This window comes from Talpa europaea (assembly GCF_964194135.1).
Source record: "Talpa europaea genome assembly, chromosome: 3".
Taxonomy (NCBI): domain Eukaryota; kingdom Metazoa; phylum Chordata; class Mammalia; order Eulipotyphla; family Talpidae; genus Talpa; species Talpa europaea.
In genome coordinates, this window is record NC_140069.1 from 80,079,804 (window position 1) to 80,102,605 (window position 22,802).

General features: G+C 39.3%; 1 protein-coding gene across 1 annotated transcript in view; it reads right to left on the reverse strand.

The window, feature by feature from the left end:
- FAM133B (family with sequence similarity 133 member B) overlaps positions 1-10,120 on the reverse strand; it is a gene marked incomplete at its 3' end in the record, with an annotated part of 31,733 nt that extends 21,613 nt beyond the window's left edge. The window contains exons 1-2 of the mRNA XM_084229667.1: positions 10,063-10,120; positions 746-843 (exon numbers count right to left, since the gene is read on the reverse strand). Of these exons, the coding sequence (XP_084085793.1) occupies positions 746-843; positions 10,063-10,086 (122 nt within the window). The 5' untranslated portion in view covers positions 10,087-10,120. The remainder of the gene's footprint in view (positions 1-745; positions 844-10,062) is intronic.
- Positions 10,121-22,802: the final 12,682 nt, after the last annotated feature.

Sequence of the window (22,802 nt, forward strand, 5' to 3'; positions counted from 1 at the left end):
TAAAAAAAATTTTTTACAGTGGGAAAATCTACTAAGCTATCCACACCATTCTATGCAAAACCTAATGTTATCTAGATGAAATTAGAAATAAGAACGAATACTATCCTTCCTATCACCTAGCTATACCTCAATGAAGGGTGAGATTATTCAAACCTATCAATTTATTTATTTATTTTTTAAAAGGGTGGAAATTTATTTTTTTTTAAGATTTATTTATCTATACAAGAACTGGGGTATAGTCAGAGGCATAGGAGGGTGAGAGAATTCACCAGAGACAGAGCGGGGAACAGAACAGGCAGAAGGACCAAACACACTGCTGAGGGGAGCAGCAGGACAGACAGGAGAGATCTGCCGTACCATGTGGGACTCTCCCTGGCCAGCTGGGAAACGAACCCATGATGCAGAGGCTGCGGACAGCTTCACAGGCGCTCAACCTGCTGCACCACCAGGGAGGCCCTCAAACCTATCAATTTAAATGGCTTAGAACACAGGAAGATTAAGGTTATCTTTTAAGAAAAATACTGATATAAAAGGGCTATTGGTACTTTGGCTATACTGGACAATGGGCTCTAAAATGTTTGACAAACTCATGCATGTGTTTCACATATTCAAATGAAAGTACATGTCAAGTATTACTTTAAAAAAGGATATATATGGCAACTACATGGTGATCAATAAAAGTTGTGAAAATAATCTTTAAAAGTTTGTGGAAAACCTTATAAATAGGTAAATTATTTTAAAATACCAGGTAGGTCTTGGTCGATTCAGATAATCTTGGATTGTTGGCCCTGAAGACTGGATTGGACCCCTTGATCTGGCCATTGCAATTGGGTTCATATACGCCTTGAGGAAAAAACAAAAATTAACTCCATTAAAATAGCCATTAAAAATGCAAAAGTTCACTACTCATTAACCGATCATCATTACAAATGTTTAGTATGCCCAATTAAGCCTGAGCAATGTGACTAACCAATTTTTTCATTACAGAAAATAAACTTAATACTATTAAATCTCACAAATTTGGAAGGCAAATAATTACTATTTCATAAAAAATGTGTTTCTACCAGAGATTTAAGGAAAATAACAATGATATCTCTAAGTTACTACAAGAGGACATTATAGCACTTAGGTGGTAACACTGTACTCACTGGTAACTAAAGAAACCGAATTTGAAAGAAATTAAAGAAAACCTAATTCTACATACACCAGTTATTTTATTTTATCTTCTATCTTAGGAAATACAGTGCCAATACTGACAACAATTTTATTTGCAAATTGAAATAAAAAATTAATTGTGCCCAATCAACAAAGGAAAGCGGAGAACCTCATCAATATTAGAACTGTCTGTGCATTAAAGGACACTAAGCGTGAAAAGACAATTCACAGGAAGAGAGAAAATAGTTGCAAATCATGTCTGATAAGGGACTCACTAGTAACCAGGGAAATGCAAAACAAAACTATAATGAGATGCCACCTCACACACATTAGTATGGCCATTATCAAAACCAGAAAATAACAAGCATTGTCAAGGACATGGAGAAAGTAGAACCCTTATGCATTGCTGACAGAAATATAAAATGGTGCAGTTGTTGTATAAAGTTTGGTGGTTCCTCAAAAAATAGTAAGTAGAATTGTTGGATCATATGATAACTGAAAAGAACAGAAAGCAGGGAGCCAAGCAGATACTTGAACACCCCAGGTGCAAAGCAGCATTATTTACAATAGCCCAAAAGGTGGAAACAAATCAGAAGTCCATTTACAGATGAATGGAAAACAAAATGTGGTATATACATACAATGGAATATTATTCAGTTTTAGAAAGGATTTTTTTTTTTTAAATAGAAGTATGTTTGTTTATTTATTTATTTGTTTGTTTATACATGCACTGGGTACAGTCAGAAGCGCGGGAGGGTGAGAGAATTCACCAGAGCCAGAGCGGGGAGCAGAGCAGGCAGAAGGACCGAAGTACACTGCTGGGGGGAGCAGCGGGCGGCAGGAGAGGTCTGCGCGCCATGTGGGACCCTCCTCCGGTGGCCGTGGAGCTGCCGGGGATCGAACCGGCACTGCAGAGGCTGCAGGCAGCTTCGCAACCCAGCGCTCAACTGCTGCGCCACCGGGGAGGCCCAGGATTTATTTTTTTTAAGGTAACAATGGATTACATGATTGTATTTTAGAGGTATAGTATTTTCCTCTTCGGGAATTGTAAGTACACCACACCCACTAAAGCACTCATGGTCCATCTCCAATATTCCATTGTGCGCCCTTCCTATATCCCTCTCACTCGGACAGCCTCAGTTTTGTTTTTGTTTTTTTTAAAGACTTATTTATTTATGCATACAAGAGCTGGGGTACAGGCCAGAGATGCGGGGGGTGAGAAGATCCACCAGAGACAGAGTGGGGAACAGAACAGGCAGATTGACTGAAATAGACTGCTGAGGGGAGCAGCAGGTGAGACAGGAGAGGTCTGCTGCACCATGTGGGTTTGTCCCTGGCTGGGGATCGAACTTGTACTGCAGAGGCTGCAGATTGCTTCACAGTGCGGTGCTTAACCCCCTGCACCACCAGGGAGGCCCTGACAGCCTCAGTTTTATAGTCAGATTTCTAACGTTTGTTGTTAGTTTGGCTACCCAACCCTTTGCTTGCTTTCTCTATACTAAGTGATGCTATTTGGTATTTGTCTTTCACCTCCTGTTTTATTTTGCTTAGCATAATCTCCTCTGGGTCCATCCATGTTGTTGCAAATGACAAGAGTTTATCTTTTCTGGTGGCTTAGTAGTATTCTGAGGGTGTGTGTGTGTGAGAGTATATATATATATATATATAGTGCTGTGATGAACATGGGAATGCATATATTGCTTTGAACTAGTGTTTTTGCATTCTTCAGGTAGATATCTAAGAGAAGAATTGCGTGGTCATATTTTTAACATTTTGAGAATTTTTCATACTGTTCTTTTATGGCAACTGGATCAGTCCATATTACTACCAACGGTGTAAGAGGGTTATTTTTTCCTCCATATGCTCATCAGCACTTGTTATTTCTGATATGGGCACTTGTCTTTTTGATATGGGCCATACTCACAGGTGTGAGGTGGTATCTCATGGTGGTTCTGATTGCATTTTTGTGAGGATAAGGGATGATGAGCATTTTTTCATGTGCTTGTTGGCCATCTGTATGTCTTCTTTGGGAAAGTATCTGTTTGGCTGTTATGCTGATTTTTTGATTGGGTTGTTTTCTTTTTTGTTGAGTTGCATGAGTTCTTTGTAGATCTTGGATATCAGCCCCTTTTTGGATGTAGGGTATAGAAAGGAATTAAATTCCAAAACATGCTAAGTGAAATAAGCCAAACACAAAAGGAATATATAATTCCCTCTATATGAGGTACCCACAATAAGCAAATTCATAAAGACAGAAAGTAAACAGAAGTTACCAGGAAAAGGCAAGTGGGAGTTACTATTTCATTAGTTTTTTTGTGTGAGATGATGGAAAAGTTCTGAAAATGCATAGTTGTGACAGCTACACAACTTTACAAATATACTTAATGTCTCTAAACTATAAACTTAAAAATGGCTTTAATAGTACAATAAAAAAAATCTGCAAAATGTTAAATCAGGTTCCTATTTTTAATTTTTATTTTATATATTTTTACATCATTTTTCATTTGTGTACAATGTATGCATTTTCATCTTGTTTATAGTACAATTCCACCCACCCCTGTTTTGATCCTACTCCCTTTCCCCCTCTCCCCCCAGTGTGTCTGGTTTATAGCTGCTTGTTGATTTTGATTTTTACTTTATTATAATTAGTCTTTTTCCTGATCCCTTATTATAGCAGAAACATTTTAAGAGTCATTTTCCCACAAAAATATTGAGACAAAATAAATAGGTTTCTTTGTTAATGATAGTGTCTAGCAAAGAGTGTCTAGTTCTTTTATTAAAATTCACTTTGCTACAAATAAACTGTGGTCTTTATTTTTTTATTTTTTTAAGAATACAGTTTATTCCTGCCTTTTTAAAAAAAGATTTATTTATTTATTTATGCAAGAACTGGGGTATAGGCCAGATATGCGCAGGAGGTTGAGAGGATTCACCAGAGACAGAGTGGGGAACAGAACAGACAGAGTGGGGAACAGAACAGGCAGACTGATGAAATACACTGCTGAGGGGAGCAGCAGGTGACACAGGAGAGGTCTGCTGCGCCATGTGGGACCCTCGCTGGCCGGCTGGGAGCAAACCGGCACTGCAGAGGCTGTGGACAGCTTCACAGCATAGCGCTCAACCGCCTGCGCCACCAGGGGAGGCCCTAAACTGTGGTCTTTAATTTAGTCTCAATTTCTTGATCCTTAAAATGATTTTTCCAAACTGAATTCAAGGAAAACAACACTTTACAAAAATCTTACTTTTTTGGATTGAAAATGACATTTATAGGATTGGTTTTAAATTCTTAATCTGAACACTTAACATTCCAAAAGAAGCAAAAGTAGACAATGTATTCGTTATATTTCATTTAAGGAAATCTGTTAAAAATCCAACATTCCCACCTTCATAATAAGCACAATTTATATACTTCAGATTTTTCTGGTAGAGTATACAATATAAAACCACGATAATCAACATGTTCAAGAATTATTACATGTAATTGGACACTGCCAAATTACTTGGGATGAAAAAGTTAAGCCTTTAATATCATTTTCTTAAAGGCAGAAATGAATGCCAGAGCCCCTTACTGTTAGAGATGTTTAGACAATCAGGGCTATATGTGGATATTATGCGCAAATTTAAAGACAGAGATTCTGATTTTTTATCATCTGCCCTTAAATATTTCATTTGACTGCCTTTGCTGAGAATGCCAAACAGTTAGTATGGAAAGGTGAAAACCAATGGGTTCACTGTCAGCTCAACTGATGACACTGACAATCCTAATAACTAAGTAATTATAAGTACCGTGTGCAAGCTAAGCTCATTTTGGAAACAGCAGTGTAATATCTATCACCTCATTTCTCTGGTATCACACGATAATTTTAGCAGTATGTAATGATAAAATGTTTGAAGATTAAAATGTTTCTTTCCAAAGAGTACAAATATATACAAGGGTGTTCAAAATTAAGTTACTATACAGCCATTAAAAGGAAATACACAGTTACTGATATTGAAAGATCTCCAGGATTTCTTAAGTGGAAATAAAAAAACAAGTTGTCAAGCAAACAACAACAAAAACCATTTTAATAAGCAGCTATAAAATTTTAGACACGTGTACCAAAAAACTGGGTTGTTAGAAAAGCCATGATGTATTTTTCCTGTTTTCTATGCAAATATGAGCCATGACTTTTCTGACAACCCACTATAAACAGGACATGTTCATTATCATTTTGCATATGAATAAAAAAATTTAACTAACTTATTACCTTTAGAAAAGGAAAACAAAAAATGTACACAAATATTATGATAACATTACTAGTGAACAAGGGGAAAAATGCAACCAACAAATTATACTGCCATTCCAATTGAGAGAGTAGATGTCTTCACGTAAAAAATTCACAAACAGGGCCTCCCTGGTGGCGCAGTGGGTTGAGCACAGCGCTGTGAGGCCATATGCAGCCTCTGCAGCATGCATTCGATCCCCGGCCCTGGAGATACCCACATGGCACATCAGACCTCTCCTTTTGCGCTGGCTGCTCCCCTCAGCAGTGTATTTCAGTCAGTCTGTCCTGTTCCCCACTCTGTCTCCGGTGAATCCTCTCACCCTCCCATGCCTCTGGCCTGTACCCCAGCTCTTGTATAAATAAAAAATATATATTTTTAAAAAATAAAAAAATTCACAAATAGTGCAGTAGAAATGTTTCATTCTAATTTCTAAAATATCTAACCCATTGTACGGAAAATGAGTAAATCAGGGTATTTTTCACCTTCCACACAAAAGAGAGCCCATACCTAGAAATGTTTTCCAACATTTAAACATTTAGCAAACAATAAATGGTCCTTATCTTTGCAACAATGTAATGGTTATGTGGCCATGGGCACTACACTGTAAAGGGGGCTAGGCAGTAGAGTTCTGCCTCTCTGAGTTGGAATCTCTGTATTGCTCTGTCTACCTGCCTATGTAAACAGTCCGGTCTCAGCCTTCTGGGACTGCAAAATCGAGACTACAAATTCTCTTCTTTTTTTTTTTAAAATTAATTAATTAATTAATTAATTAATTAATTAATTAATTAATTTTTATGGAGGCATGCTTTATTTATTTGTTTGCTGGTTTTGTTTGTTTTGTTTTTTGTTTATACATGCACTGGGTACAGTCAGAAGCGCGGGAAGGTGAGAGAATTCACCAGAGCCAGAGCGGGGAGCCGAGCAGGCAGAAGGACCGAAGTACACTGCTGAGGGGAGCAGCGGGTGGCAGGAGAGGTCTGCGCACCATGCGGGACCCTCCTCCGGTGGCCGGGGAGCAGCCGGGGATTGAACCGGCGCCGCAGAGGCCGCGGGCAGCCTCGCAACCCAGCGCTCAACCACTGCGCCACCAGGGAGGCCCACAAATTCTCTTCTTATCCGGGAGAACTGACAATGAACCTACCCGGCGTGGGATGATGGCTTCACAACACGTATTTACTGTGTTTTACAGTCCTCAAGTTTTCTAGCATATCTTAAAAGTACATTAACATTTTTATGTGTCTTAATGTCGACTGAAACTTCTTTCCCAAAATACATACCAAACTACTTGACTGTTTATTTTGGAATAACTTACCAAAAAGCAAAATAGTAAATAGTATATTAGCATGCTTCAACTATTATTTACAAGTTATGGTACAATCATATGAGCTGTTAATGAATAAAGCTCAACTGTTAAGCTTTTGACCATAAATACTGTCTTAGGTCTGCCTGAGTACACTCCAAATATCTCCTTATTTAGTTCAATTAGAATAGCAACATTTATTTAAGTGCATCTTATGAACTGGGTTCCATGAAAAAAGAAATGTGTCAGTATGGCCTCATGATCATTAAGCAACAATGCTTCTTTTTAATATGCACAACAGAAAGGCTTTTAAAACAACAAAGAAAGTAAATAATTTATGAAGGTAAAGCATTATCACTTCTTATGCACCAGTGTGGAAAAACAGTGCCTCTAACATTAAGGGGGTGGTTCATTAATCATTAGTTGAAACAGCGAAACGGGTGCAATTTCTTCAAACATCTCATTATAATTAACCGCTTTTAATACTATAACGTTATAAATCAAACATTCATATTCATATATAACTAGAATCAGCTGCTTCAAGTGTTCGGATGACAAAAAACCATTTGTTTTTGTCTCCCATCCAAGTACTAACCAGGCCCGACCCTGCTTAGCTTCCGAGATCAGACGAGATCGGGCGCGTTCAGGGTGGTATGGCCGTAGACAAAACCATTTGTTTTTGAAACTCAGAATGGCAAATTTGGCTTAAGGTAGAAAAGAGCAATGCAGTAAAACTAAGGACAAAATGTGCAGAACTTCATTTGTTACTTTTATTAGTCATCTTTATCTAGAGAATACATCTGTTTTAAAGAGTACAAAGTAACATAAAAGAATATGAAGGAAACTTCTAGAAAACAGTGGGCACAATGGATGTCCATCATGAATTATACAGCATTTACAATCCCGAATTAAAATCTTCAGTAAAACAAAACAAAACAAAACAACAAAACTGTTCAAGAAAGTACACCACCAAAAATGAACGATAATGGAAAGGGATTTTGGGTGAATGTGTCAATGTAGGTCCATCACTTGTAACAAAAGTGCTCTGGTGCCTGATGTTGAAAATGAGGGCTATAGCAGGGAATGAGAACTATCTGTACTAAACGTTAAAGTTTGAAATGAACTTAAAACTACTCCAAAAAATAAAGTCTATTTTAAAATGTCTTTTCCAACGGAAATTTAATAGTTTCACAAAAAACAAATCTGTCATCCTTAAAACTATGTATCAGCAACAACATAAGGGGGTGGGGGAAATGCCAGTATTTTCAGAGGCATTCTTTATTCAAAATGCACAAACTAAGTAAGTATCAAATGACCCAAGTCCTGTCTCCTTTATGCAATGAAGAGAATGAATTAGACAAAGTCTTCTTACCTCTTAAATTAATGTTTCATTTCCGAAATTTTTTTCAGGTGGAAACAAAATGTTACCAGAACAGTCTGTGGCACAGCAGTATACCAAGGAATGAAACTGTAATTTTCAAAATGCTCTGGTAAATGAAGCTAATTTGAAAACAACTTCAAATGCTTTAAACGGATGTGCAAACCAACAGCATTTCCCAGTAAAACAAACATCTCAGGACTCTCTGAAAATGCACTGAAGGTCTGTAATTTCTAAACATTTAAGGTCCAAGGCACTAAAAAGCCAAAACACTCCCAGCATTTCAAACCTAAGGATACTACAGCAGAAACCTTTTCAACTCTGAGAATTAACCAGGTTGACCTCCAGCCAAGAAAGGAGTTAAAGAATATTTCTCAATCTTGTCATGAAGGGTCACTACAGTGGTTCCCAGACATTTTTGAATATGAAGACGACAGAAAACAAAAACGTTTTAAAAATGGGAAGTTAACATTTCATGAAACCTTTAGCCACCTGCCCCCACAAACCATAAAGTTATATTAAAATTAAAAAGCTAGGGCCTCCCTGGTGGCACAAGGGGTTAAGACGAAACCTATGAAGCTGTCTGCAACCACTGCAGCATGAGTTTGATCCCCAGCCAGGGAGATACCCACATGGCGCAGCAGACCTCTTCTGACTCGACCGCTGCTTCCCTCAGCAGCGTATTTCAGTCAATTTGCCTGTTCTGCTCCCCACTCTGTCTCTGGTGAATCCTCTCACCTCCCACACCTCTGGCCTGTACCCCAATTCTTGTATGCATAAATAAATAAATCTTAAAAAAATTAAAAAGCTAGTTCATTAGATTTAGTATGTAATAAACTACATCCCCCATCCCCACACTTTGTTGCTCCGTGGTTAAAACTATCAGACAGGTCCAAGAACTCCTAAAATTGCAACCCAAGCTTATCACTAATTTCTTATGTTTATTGTGCATCTAATCTGATTTATAACCCAGACTTTCCAAACCAACCCACTGGCCATGCAATATGCCTTCCTCCCACCGCTGCCTGTCAAAGTACCTTGTGAAAGCCCTCAGAATTTACAATCCCTATCAGAATTTCCTTTTCCTCCCCCCATTTAGTATAGTTACTTCTGTATCTCGTTTATCTCTTGTACCAGAGTAATAACTCTCTTGCCAGCCACTTGCCCGGCTACTTTGCCTTTTATGGTTTGAACTACTATCAATCTCAGCTAAGGTTGCAGATAAATAACGATCCCCATTTACAGACGACGAAGCTGAGGGTCAGAGAAGAAAAGCAACTCATTCTAGGTCGCCACATCCTAGGGGACTAAATGAAATAGTCAACTCTGCGCCTTCCTCCCCAAAGTAAACCGTTCTCACGCCACTCATTCCTTCGCAGGGTCTACTAGGTGCCAGGCCGTGCTGGGCGCCAGGGACACGAACCCCAAAAGATTAAATTCTGATGCTCCAACGGGAGCTCGCCCGCCGCTAGAATGAGGGGTGATGTAGTTGGGGCCACGTCCGAAGGTTCCGCGCCTCCATCCCACCTTAGAGCGCACGAAGGGGTGCGGGGCTGTGGTGGGCGAGTCTGAGGAGGGGGCGAGTCCCTGCGCCTCCCTGGAGTTCAGGCTCGAGCCTGACACACTGGAGGGGAGAGGGCGACCCCGCAAGCCCCTTTGGCTGCAAAAACTGGGCGCTGCTGGCCCGAGCGCAGGAGGAAAGGGAGCTGAGGATCAGCGCCAGAGTGCAGGGTAGGGGCGGGGGAGGAGAAAAAAGGGGATCAGTAAACAAGGCTGAAAGGGCCGAAGGCGCCAACCGAGAGCGCGGCGCGCCCGAGTCCGGGACCGCGGGGGGTGGGGCCGCATCCCCGGCTCGAGTCCGAGCGCAGCCGCCGGCCCTCAGGCCGCCGGGAAGGGCCAGCGACCCCGCTCTGCTTCCACCGGGCCCCGCGTCGCCTCATTGTTCTCTCCGCCGGATACTTACCACCCGATTGTCCCGCTTCCCCATGGCGCCGGCCTGAGCGCGGTCCGAGGCGGAGGGAGAGCAGGCCAGCGAGGCGGCCCGCGGGCCCGCCGGAGGTCCTGTGGCCGACTCCCCACCCCGCCCAAAGAGCGGCGCCGCAAGTACCGTCGGGCCGCGCTGGGCCACAGCGCCACCTGCCGTCGAGGAGGAGAGGCGGGTCGGGCAAGCGCAGGCGGTTTCCAAACGTTGCTGGGATCACACTTGTTTTTTACCACTCGCTGGAGGGCGAGGAGCGATGCACTTCTGTGCAGCACCCTTAGTTAGCTGTGCAACAGCTAACTCGCTTCCATTCGGCCTTGGATTGTTTTGCTCTCTTCTATTTCTGCACGCTGAGATAGTCATTCGAGGGTGTACAAGTTTTATTCCAATATATGTGTTTACATAGAACAGGACGGAAGTGGTCCTTCACAGAGTCCATCAGGTAGGGGGAGAGAAGGCAATGCTGTTAGAGATGTTGCTAATGAAATTGTCCTTTAAGTCCCATTCCATTCATCCAGCATCCGTGCATTCATTTCACACTAATTTTGAACAGCTATATTGTGCTGGGTGTCTGGAAGCTGAATCTGTAGAGAACACAAAGTCGATTAAGATATTCTCTACCCTTAAAGGTCTAATTTATATCCTGATAGGGAAAATAAGTATATTCAAGTCCAACTTTACTCTGTTATGCGATAATATTATCAGTACAGTACTAAAACTTCAAGGAAAGTGGTCTGGATTCCAGAGATGGAGTCATTATACTTAATAAGTATGTATGGATCTGAATTAAGCTAGGTCCCCCTGGGTTCATCTCAGTAAATGTCATTAGAAAGTAATTGAAAATCAATTTGGATTCTGTTGGAACTCTTGGAAAATAGCAAAATGACTTACACTTGTTACATACAAGAAAACTTCTTAAAATTATCTTTCCCAGGCCCCCCCTTGGTGGTGCAGGGGGTTAAGACACAACCTACGAAGCTATTCGCAGCCACTGCAGCATGTGTTCCATCCCCCGCCAGGGAGATACCCACATAGCGCGCTTGGACCTATCCTGACTCGTCTCTGCTCCCCTCAGCAGTTATTTCAGTCAGTCCGCTTATTCTGTTCCCCACTCTATCTCTGGTGAATCCTCTCACCCCCCACGACTCTGGCCTGTACCCCAGTTCTTGTATGCATAAATAAATAAATCTTTAAAAAAAGAAAAAAATTATTTCCCAATTTCTGTCTTTTTCTTATACTGCATTGCACAACAGATGCTCTCAATTCTTCTTTTTCTCTCCTTCTCAAAACTTTCCCAAATACTCTTAAATGCAGTCATTGGTGGTTCTACTCACTAAATATTCATCCTCATTTTGCATTTTACTGTACATTGGAGCTTCCAGCCTTTCTTTTCTTCTTGTCCTTCATTACCCCTGATTGAATTTAGGTACGCTCCAGTCAAACACAGACTTCTCTGTAATTATACAAGGAAGAGGAGAACTGTGAGTACTCAGGTTCTTTTTTGTGATTCATTTATAGTGTTTTTCATATTCCAGGAGTTATTTCTTGGAAAATTACAGATATTATTTCCATTACTTATGGGAGACTATAGCTTTCTTCCTTTTAGTTCCTTTTTGCCTTTTACTTTCTTTGGCTGATTATACAGAGTACAGAGGTTTAAAAAATGTACCAATACTATGAGTCAACAGAAAGGTGTCTGTTTCCTTAGATGTCTGCCTCTGGATGGAGTATGGATCCCAAGGTGGGCAAGAGAAATGGAGATAATGAAGAAGATCAAAGCTGTTGGGAGCTCATCTGGGTAGACTTCAGAAAAACTGGATCAGTCCTGGCCATCTCAGGGTCTAACTTACAGTGACTCAACAAGAATAAAGATATGCTTTTCATATCCTCTGTATATGTGATTTGCTAATAAACACACTCACTTTCCTTTTAGGTATAAACCTACATCATTTCCCAAATGCTCTAGGTATAACCAAGGATTATGCTCCACTTTTCAGATGAGAAAAACTAAGATTAAGAGAAGCAAAGTAATTTTCTCCAGTTCCCATAGCAAGGATGTGGAGAAGCTAGGAATTTAAATTCAGGCGTGACAAACTTGAAAGCATATGGTTTACTTAGACCATCACACTGCTTTTCAGGGGGTGAGAAGGAGGATTGAGAAGTGGCATTATAGGTGGATGATAAAGGTAAGCAGACTTCTCACAGAACAGCTGTAGCAGGACATTCTAAACAGAGGGAACAATAAAACAAAGTACTTCCTCATCCTCTGCTTCCCCTCCTCTTAGAGATCAGAACTTTGCTGCAACTAGTAGATATTCACTTGCACTCCATAAGTTAAAAGAAAAAAGAAACAGCTGGAGGCTAACTTTATTGTAAGGCTATGAGGAGTTTCAAAGCCCAGGGAACAGGAACCACACTGTTTAAATTCCGTCTCTGCATTTCCTTCTCTATCCACGTTCAGCTTACCAAGGATCCTCTGTGCATGCAAGGAGAAACATGGCCACCTACAGATCTAAATTTACAGGTAGCACTTTCAGACATTTGAGAGACTGAGTCTCTTCATCTCGTATCCCACGGGATACTCCACTTGCTCCGTCTGCTATGTGGAGGAAGATGGTGTTTGCAGAACAAATACACCCTCCTGGGGTCCTCCCCATCATGTTCTTGCCTAGGCAGAAGGGAAGTGTAAACTGAACTGATATTCCAAAGGGCAAAATCAGTGGCAAATATCTAATGGGCTCTTAACGGAATGATGTTCTAAGTGTAGCAGAGTTAACTGAAGCATCCTTTGGTACAATACTTTGAAGAAATGGCACAAACTTGGCTGTAGATGTCCATGACTTGAGGAATCATGTATCGCTATCACTTTTTACCCCCCTTATATTGTCATTCATTTTTGTACAGTAATTGGTTTCTCCCCTCAGATGTAGACCCCACAGTTCTCCCATCATCTTATCACCAGTGAACTATCACCATATTCCCCTGCGTTCTTCCCTCTGTTTTGGCCTTCCCCCCTCCCTGCCCGGCTGTATGCTTCAGATCTATGGTATGACTCACCTCTTAATGAACTGCAAACTTTCCATTTCTTAGTAAAGATCGAATTCTTGACTTTCTATTCATGTAGATTTTTAAAATTTATTTTTTAAAAAGATTTTTTTTAATAAAAGAACTGGGGTACAGGCCAGAGGCGAGGGTGAGAAAATTCACCAGAGACAGAAGAGGTCTGCCGCACCATGTGGTTATCTCCACGGCAGGCCGGTATCGAACCCGCACTGCAGAGGCTGGGACAGCTTCACAGTGCTACGCTCAGCCCGTTGCATCAGCGGGGAGGCCCTATTTTTTTTTATAGTTTTTTTTTATTTATCCATAGAAGAACTGGGGTGTAGGCCAGAGGTGTGAGACGATTGACCAGAGACAGAGTGGGGAGCAGAACAGGTGGATTGACTGAAATACACTGCTGAGGGGACAGGAGAGGTCTGCTGTGCCATGTGAGTTAGTTCCCTGGATGGGGATCAAACTCAGGCCTTAGGGGTGACAGTGCTTGAGACTTAATCCCTAGGCTACCAGGGAGGCCCAGACTTTTAAAATTTAGGTGCAACATAGGGCCTTATTTAAAATAAATTAATGAAGTCTTAATGAGAGCTTCCAGGGTATTCCAAAAGATTATTTAAAAACACTTGCTATTGTGCACACAGTGGGGGATAAATGGATTAGACAATAACTATGGTCATCTTTTGGTTATGGTACAATATCTCAGTAGCTGCTCTGTCTACTCTGCATCTGGCAAACATTCATATAAATAATCTTTTTCTTTAAAATCCTTCAGTGGTTTCAAATGCCTTCATGACTTCACCTCCTGACTCGTCACCTACACACACCCCCGCCCTTTCTAATTTTTTTTGAACATTAAGTCATGGCCTATTAGTGAGGCTGTAAAATCAATTTAGTGGATTTTCTAGCAGTATTTTCAAAGAGTGGAGAAAAAAAATATATGGGTGTATAAAGTAAAATCGAAAAGAACATTTGTGGGGCACATGACATCATTTTCTCAAAAGTAAATTTCCAAAATTAGTGTAAGTGTGACCATGTGTATCATGCTGTTAGATTTCATTTCTTTTTTAAGGCAATGATCCAAATATTTGAAAGCCAAGGTCTCAGGAGAAGCCTCACCAACCTTTCTGACTTTTCCTGATTGCTTTCGTTTGCCTTGTATGACAGGCAAACACTGACTTTTGTTTTTGAATATATTCAGGCAGTATCTGATGAGCACCGTTGCTCATCTCCAGTTTACTAGCAATTGTTTGCATAAAACTTTTCCAGTCTCAGTCTATAAGCTTCAGAAAGGAAGGCCCATCTTGGTGCAGTCACTGGTTAGTATTGTGAATGAGAACTTACTAAGTATTTGTTGCTCCAGCTCAATGAGCCATTTAGTCTTTTTTTAAACATTTGAAATCTGAAAAGGATCTTTAAAGCAAAAGTGTAAAATATATTTTGCTAAAACTTGCTACCTAATTATACATTACTAACTGCAATTATATTCATTTCATATTAAAGTAAAAAGAAAAAGACAGGATAGTAATTCACCTCCAAGGAAGCAGTTTAAAATTGCTGCTTTTATTACTTTTATTTGCTACCAATATTTTTATTTTAAGAAATACAAAAGGTATGACAAATATACAAACCATTTTCTCTTTTTTTTTCTTCAATTTTGCTTGTGCATAAATGAAAACAATGAACTGGACATTGATATTTTAACACCAATTCTTAGAAAAACAATGAATTGTATAATCTGACAATAAATACCTAAATTTGCTTTCTAGCACCCAGTAAGACATCCAGTTTCCAAAGGATTATTGATCTGTAACCCTCTGAATTTTCTGACACCTTACCTTTGCCATTGCAACAGAGTCACCATCAGCAATTTTACCTCTCCAAACAGTCTTAGAATAAGGCACATGCTAGAATGGCTACCTCCGACCTCAGAAACCCTAGATCATAAAGCATCCCTGACTTGAGCTATTTTCCAAAAAAGGTTTCTACTCATGGGGTATTTAATGCAAGCTTGGTGGTCCTTGGATTACATATTACATGACACAAACACCTACTACTTTTCCATTGTCTTCTTCAGGTGGAAGAATCTAGAAAAACTGACCTGTTTTTCCATCTACCAAAAGGGTGGGATGCGAGATCATTTAACTCAGGGTGCTATGAAGAGGGTAACTTTACAGATAAGCTTGATTTCTTTTTTCCCTTCTTTCTTTTTAAAGTTTGCTTCAAGAGGGCTTTCCCTATCGAAATGAGGGTTGGGTGGCTACTAGAGTGGATCAGCCCTTCCCATTCAACGTTTGACTAATGCTGATTTTTTTTTTTTTGAGGGCTAAATATCTATATGTATAAGGTCCCTGCTTTTGGAGAGTTGCACTGCACCCACACTTGGGGAGAGCATGAGAAAAGATGCCCAGGTAAATCTCATGGGCCAGTGGGGTAACTCTCAATCTTGTGTACAGAGAAAAGAGCAGAAGCAAGTATCTTACACCAGCCATCTGCTAACATTGTTGCAAGACTGTTCCAGGCCAGGCATTTCCACACTACTTCTTAGACCTGCTAAATCCAAAGCACCAAAACCAGAGCTCTCTGTAGCCATATGAGCAAACCGAATGAGGAGCTCTCTGTCGCCATATGAGCAAACCGAATGAGAGTAATTTTGCACCTTTAAGGAACATGCACCCTTATAAGTGTGTACCCTGATATTAAAATTACAGAATGAGTTTCAAGTATGAAGAAATACAGTAAAAGGATAGCCTGTAGATGGACAGAAAACAGTTATCTGGAATGTGGTTTTATATTCTTGGTTAGTTAGTCTCTTTGTACCACAGCCAAAACTGAATGCTCTATAGAATGACTTGGTTTAAAAATCAAGATGCATACAAAGATGCTAGAAGGCATTTGTGATTGGTGTTGTGAGCGCACTGTGCCCAGCACCGTGGACCTTCTCTTTATGACTGAGCCCAGTCAGCTGAAGGTCAAGTAAGGGTGGTGGCCAAGCCTGAGCAGGCACATCCTGATGTCTAAAGTATCATGTCCCTGACACCCAAAGAGCAGCAGAGGATGGAGAGCACCTCGTGGACAGGCCAGGATGGGGGCAGGGAGAACGTAAGCAGGAGAGAGGAAGGGAGGCAGGGGATGGGGCAGTCCTGGTGATTTCGGGCTGTTCACCCAGCCTACATAAGTATCTGACATGCACAATCTCTACATCTGCAGGACTGTGATTTCAAATGCAGAAATCAACCAGTCAAATGTCCAAAATAAGATTTTTTCTACTTTTAAAATATTTTCTATTATAAGTAAAACAATAAAATAAAATAAAAAAGCATACTAGGAACGATAGCCTTGCTGAAACCTATTAGAAAGTTTTAACTAGGCCCTATCAGATGCAGAAATACTAACACAATTTACAGTGAAAACATGCTTTTACACATCTAAGAAATGATAAACCTATGAAACCCTTTAGTTCTAATCTGCTCTCTACTGGAACAGATATTGTGCTTTTCTCAACACATACTGCTCTTCTGTTCCAAACACTTGCCATCTAACCTTCAGATCAAAACCTAAAAAACCAGAAGTGCAACAAGTTTTGGAGGTGCTGGGATTATTGAAAGTTAAAATCCCACTGTCGACCACTGTACACACAACCCTGATTTTCACTCTTAGACTGGATTGCTTCTGTACAAAATCAACTGCTTGAAGTACAGAAACTTGGAATTCTCCATCTGACTTTGCCAACTGGAAGCCTCAAGGCACAAGCTGACAGTTCCGGTTCTACAGAAAACTCTCACATTGCTCTCCTGACAATACTACATGTTCCCACTACTGCACCTACCGGGACACTAGCTCATGGGGGAAGTGTCTTCTCTAGGCCAGACAACAGGGGACACTACCCAGGTGCCCATCTCTGTTCGGCATGTACCCCAACGGTCATCTAGCAGAGTTCAACTTCAGGCAGCATCTGCTTTTCTACCTGTATTTTTTGTTTTTGCTGTATCTTCACACTATACTATATGACTATTTGACAAAAGAGCAATTAACAAAGTCCTTTAATTCCTTTATATATTGATAAAACACCTACACACAAAAACACTACATCTATAGTGTAACTATGTATAATCATGTTAAATGCATGCAGCTTATTTGGGGACTTAGTCTAATTACTTTTTTTAAAATTCATCAACACCAGACTAACGGACATTAAAATGCAAGTCCTAATGTGGTCTGTCTTCCTTATACTTTTACAGAACTAGTGTGGTTCGGAAATAAATAACATACATGAATAGAAATAATTTATGCAAATGTAGAACTTGAAATAGAAATTCCCCACGTTGTTAAGTGCTGATTCTATGAGTGACTCAGACCATATGCTAATATATTACCGGTCATAGGACAATAAATGAACACACAGAGAGAAACTATAACATTAATGCATACATTGTTGCAAAAATAGGACCCAATGAGAACATAATGTACTCAGGGGGCTTAAGAAATGCCTTATTGCTGGGATCTGTTTTCATTATTCAAAGGCTTCAAGGTGAATTTCAGAGTTGCTGGTGATCATAGGAATATTTTTAGCAAATACATATTATTGCATTTCATAAAACAAGATTAGGAACTTTCAAGTAAGGGTAAAAAGGTATTTTCAGGATCACACTTAAGCACATCAACATAATTTGGCTAGAAACCATAGAGAATTGGAAATTAAATAACTGAGGCTCTATGTTTGCTTATTAGCATTATGGGTGTAATTCCTGGTAGCAATATGAAGTTATGAGCCCCCTTTATGAAAATCTAAACTACTCCTAAACTACTCCCACAAAAGTTTCCTCTAAACAGGAAAATCCCCTACTTCGTGAGAAAACTTGCTAACAAAACCTTACTTACTTAACGAAGGAAAAAAGAGAAAGAAGAAATGGGAAAGTAAAGAATTAGGAGCCTTTGCCAACTGAGGACGAAGCAGAAAATAAACAAAATTTCAGAACAAAACTTTTCCAGGCATAACCTTTTGCCATCATATATGTAGAATGATAGAAAATAAAAAAATAAAAAATCTTTGCTGTAATTATACATCTTCTTTAAAAAAAAAAAAAAAAAGCTGAGCTTAGAGCTTGAGAGATGCCCGGTAGACAGCTTAACGAGCAGCATCTCTTATACCCGAACTTTCGAAGAAATAATGTGTTGTACTTTTTTATGCACAGATGACATCCGTTTGCTTCTAAGGACATATCGCTTCCTAAGACTGCAGAGCAGATGCCTCTGAGACAGCAGCAGGGCACACGGACCTCGGACAGCATCCCGCCGGGTCTGCACTTGCGGGCGCTCACCGGGGAAGGGCGGCGGGTCCCGGACAGCCCCGCCCGCTGCCACTCGCCTGCCAAGGGGCGGGGTGCCGGGCGGCGCCCCCGGAGGGTGGGAGCTGAGTTTGGAACACAGGCAGAGTTCAGACTGGCCCAGGTTCGAGTTCGGCCTTCCACTTAGGGGCTTACGTAGAGAGGGCTTTTAAGCGGAGGGATGAGGCTGACGATTTCTCAGGGAGCTTTTGGACAGCCCCAAGTTTGTGCGGCATTTCGGTTCAGTAGGAATAGGTGACACTGGCCACGGCTCCCACTGGAGGGAAAGTGAAGCAGGCACATTGAATTTGTGCCACTTAAAACGAATAAACTGCCTTCTGCCAGGCTGCGCTAAGGAAAACTCCGAAAAACACCTTTCTTTCCTCCTAAATTTCAGTGATATTATTGAGGAGCGTGGCTTTTAAAATTCTAAAAGCATACTGGAGCTAGCGGGTCATTACACTGAAACATGACTGTGTGTGTGTGTGTGTGTGTGTGTGTAGGAAGTAGCCAAAACACTTCAAAACTGAAGCAATGACTTACATAGATACATTCCTGTTACTGTATTTTTTTAAATTAGAATTTCTTGTGAATTTATACTTGGTTATAAAAATGTAAAAATTATCAGGTCTTTTGATATTTTAAAGCTGCTTCAGCTAGCTGTTCTATTTAGAACAGTTTTGTCTACTTAATTATTGATGTTATTTTGTTCATCTGATTTTTAACTTAGGCATATTTAAAGGCCACCATGGCAGGGAATTTGAAAGCAGCTGACAGACTATCCTGTACAAATGACAGTTGCCTTCATAGTGCTAAGCCTGCTGATATTTGTAAAGTCAGCACCTAAAAGAGTGAGGCAATGAGGTACCTCAAAAAATGTTTCCTGAGTGAATGAATCACTAGGCTTTCTTTATGTACTGAAATGAGTATGGGTTTATTATCCATCCTTAAGAACTATTCACTTGCAATCTTTCATAACCTAGCTAACAACTAAAATACTTAAGTCACAGAGTATTATGAAAAACTATTACTCATTTTGAAAAACAAGTGCTAGGCAAAAACTAAACATGTGCAGAAAAATCATTAGAATGAAGTGTTTAGAAGTACCTCTTCAGCCTTGCTCAGATTTCCCTTCCCCTCCTCTCCTCCCCCCAAAAAAAAGTGCCACCTTGTGGAACACACTGGAATAAAACAAGAAGGCCCATCTCTTAGGGTGGTTAAATTTTAAACATTTGCAAGAAAAATTCCCTTTCCTTACCATATTAATTTCAAATTGTTGTAATAGTATTTAAATACTCGAAAAACCTGTATTTATTTTCAGGTGGTTCTTTTTTTCTTCTTGAAGGCCATAGTGTATTAGGGACACATAAATGTTGATGGAAGTCCATTCATTTATCTAAATTAACTCCCTGGGAATGCTAAGAAATAGGAAATATTTTTAGAAACAGATTCATGTTAAAAACACACAACTGAAAGAGGAAAAACATTTAAAAATCAAACCCCTTCTCTTTCTACATTTCTGTTTTTACAAAGATCAGAAGAAGAAAAGGCCAAAGAAATATTTTTGGTTTATTTTTGAAAAACGTACAAGATAGAAATGCTTGAGATATAGGTATGTAATAAAAACAGGTTGAAAGTTGCATTGATAAGAAATAAAAATGTTATTTTCTTATGCTTTGGAGGAAAATACATTACTAATATCTGAGGACTTACACTGCTTGACAGGTTTTCGGTAACCTCAAGAAATTTTTCCATTCTGTAACTACCCTTCCTAATCATATGCCTGAATGTATTAAATGCACATGAGAAATGGTTTGGGTTTCACAGATTTTCAAAATTTCTGGTGGTACAGGGAACAAATGCCTTTTTAAAATTTTATTTTTGTTTTTGCAATGAACATTCTTAGGCTTGCATAACAAGTTTAGCTTCATGTGGCTGCTTCTTTCCATGAAATGAGGAAAGGAATACAGATTTTTTTGGTTTGCTCAGCTCAACCCTTAAAAATATTAACTGTTTTTTCTTGCAAGCGTTTTCGGTAAAATTTGTTTTTGATGGTATAAAGTTCATAGTTGCCAGACAACTTTAATAATGCTTTTGATATATTTGCTAACAAAACAAACTTCCTTCAAAATATATATAACTTCAAAAATATCCTCTTTGGATACCTTCATTTTCTCCAGAATTTCCTTTATTCATTGTGTACTGTTATTAAGAATAAGATTTAAAGACTGAAAAATTTTGTAACATCTTCATTTTTATTAAATAAAGACTTTTTAGGTGTCACATATAAAACATGTATTTTTTGAATTCTATCAATATCTAAGCATTTATATTTTAACATTTTTTTCAAGTTAAGTATTCTATAGTTTCTGTATTAATCATTATGGTGGCTTATTAACTTTTAACATTATTCTTTGCTATACTCAACTATGCAACTAAAGTCTGCATTTTGGAAAATATGGGACACTCGTGTTTATTATAAAAAAAGTGAAGTTGTCACTTAAAAAGGAGTTCTTTCAAGAATTTTAATGTTTATATTAGGACGCTTACATGATTTAATTTCCATAATAGAATGAGAACTAAAAAACCTGACTTTGAAAACACTTTTCAAAGCAAGAGCTTTAGTTAGTTAAAAACTCAATTTAAATGCATAATTTATGGTTCAAAATGTTTAGTACTATTTAAACCTTTTCCCATCAAGATGGATAGCACCACATTCTGGAGTCAAACTAGAAAATTCTCTATTGAAAGGAAAAATAGACATAATATTCCTTTGAGACATAATATCCTCTGCACTCTTGTACTTTTCATTCTTACTTAAAACTAAAAGGTTGAGATTCTATTCTTAGGTGAATATTTTGAACTATTTTAAGTAGGTCACCTGGGGCTAAATGAAAAGCATGCCATTCACAGCTTGTGTTCCTGAGAGAAAATCATGAGAATACAGGGGGCTGAAATGGTCCTAAGTTTTCTTCCTAAGCAGGTTCTTTGCTCCTTAATTTTCACTACTTCAAAGGAGAGACAAGATGGGAGGCTATAAGGCATTGGTTTGCCACAAGCACCAGGGAATTGTATTTTAAAGGCTAGGTTAGGTCTGTATTACCTTAAGTCCTCTGATATTGTATGATGCTTACGTGGTTAGGTTTTTCTTTCACTCATTTTAAATAAATACAGGTTGTTACAACGCCACCCTTGCCCACACTTCCCATAATGCTTGGGCCACCAGAATGTAGAATCATATAGACACTATCGGCACATTCTTGCTCTAGTAAGAAATTCAAATGTGAATTCAAATCTGTTGCTTTATTTCTACTGCTGTAAGCTGCCTCAGTATGACCTCAGGCAGTATGCCCTTTTCAGCAACAATCACCTGGCCTTTGGCAAAGAGGCAAGGGCCACATGTCACAGAAGAATAAGCTGTCCTCAGTAAGTTTGTATTCTTTATGCTTCAAAGTGCTCCAGTGGTACGGGTGTTTGGATTTCACAAGTGGTGATGTAAAAGACAAAAAATGAGATAATAATCAAGTGCAACAACCACACCGACAGAATTGCTGGTGTGGTGAAGTTCAGAGAGGCTGAGCAGCCCGCATTCTGTTTCTCAGAGCATAATTTGCCAAGTATTTATTGCCATGATGTTTGTGTTTTAAGTTTTCTTTATAAGCACTACTGAGAAATGAACCGAAGGCATAGGTTAGAAGTAAAAGTTGAGCTCTCTACTTGTTTAAAATTCTACAGAATGCTGAAAAATTCCAGTTAGAACAGCTACATTTTCTTGAATGAACTTATGAAAAGCTTTTGCAAAAATAAAAACTCAAGTTATGTTCACTATAACCATGGGTACTAGGTAAAAAGCTCATGATAAATCAGTGCAGTTGAGTGTGAAATTCAATTTCTAGGCCCCAGCAAAAAGGTCTGTGTAATTCTGACTCCCAAAGGGAAGGCAGAGCTCACTTGCAGAGACTGCAATCCACTTTGCACTGAATGCTCAGGATTCATTATATCTCAAGCATTTGCAGTGATGACAAAACATAATCAACATGATCACAAGGATAAAAAGAAAAACATATTCTTATGGCCCATCTTCTCATTCATATCTTGCTTTAGAAAAATTTTCCTGCTCTTCAAGTTATTGAATTAGAACAATGTTAAGTGATACACTCCTTTAGAAAAGAATGGTTCCTGACCCAAAAAGCTCTCAAGGAGAAAAGTCTGCTAAGTTTTTCTCTAGTTAAGATAGTTGAATACAAATATTAAACTGTAAAGAATTCAGTAAGGCTTGACAAATGTGTAATTATAAACGTCACCTGGAACATCTTCTACTGAGCGAAGTATTGTCCATTCTTT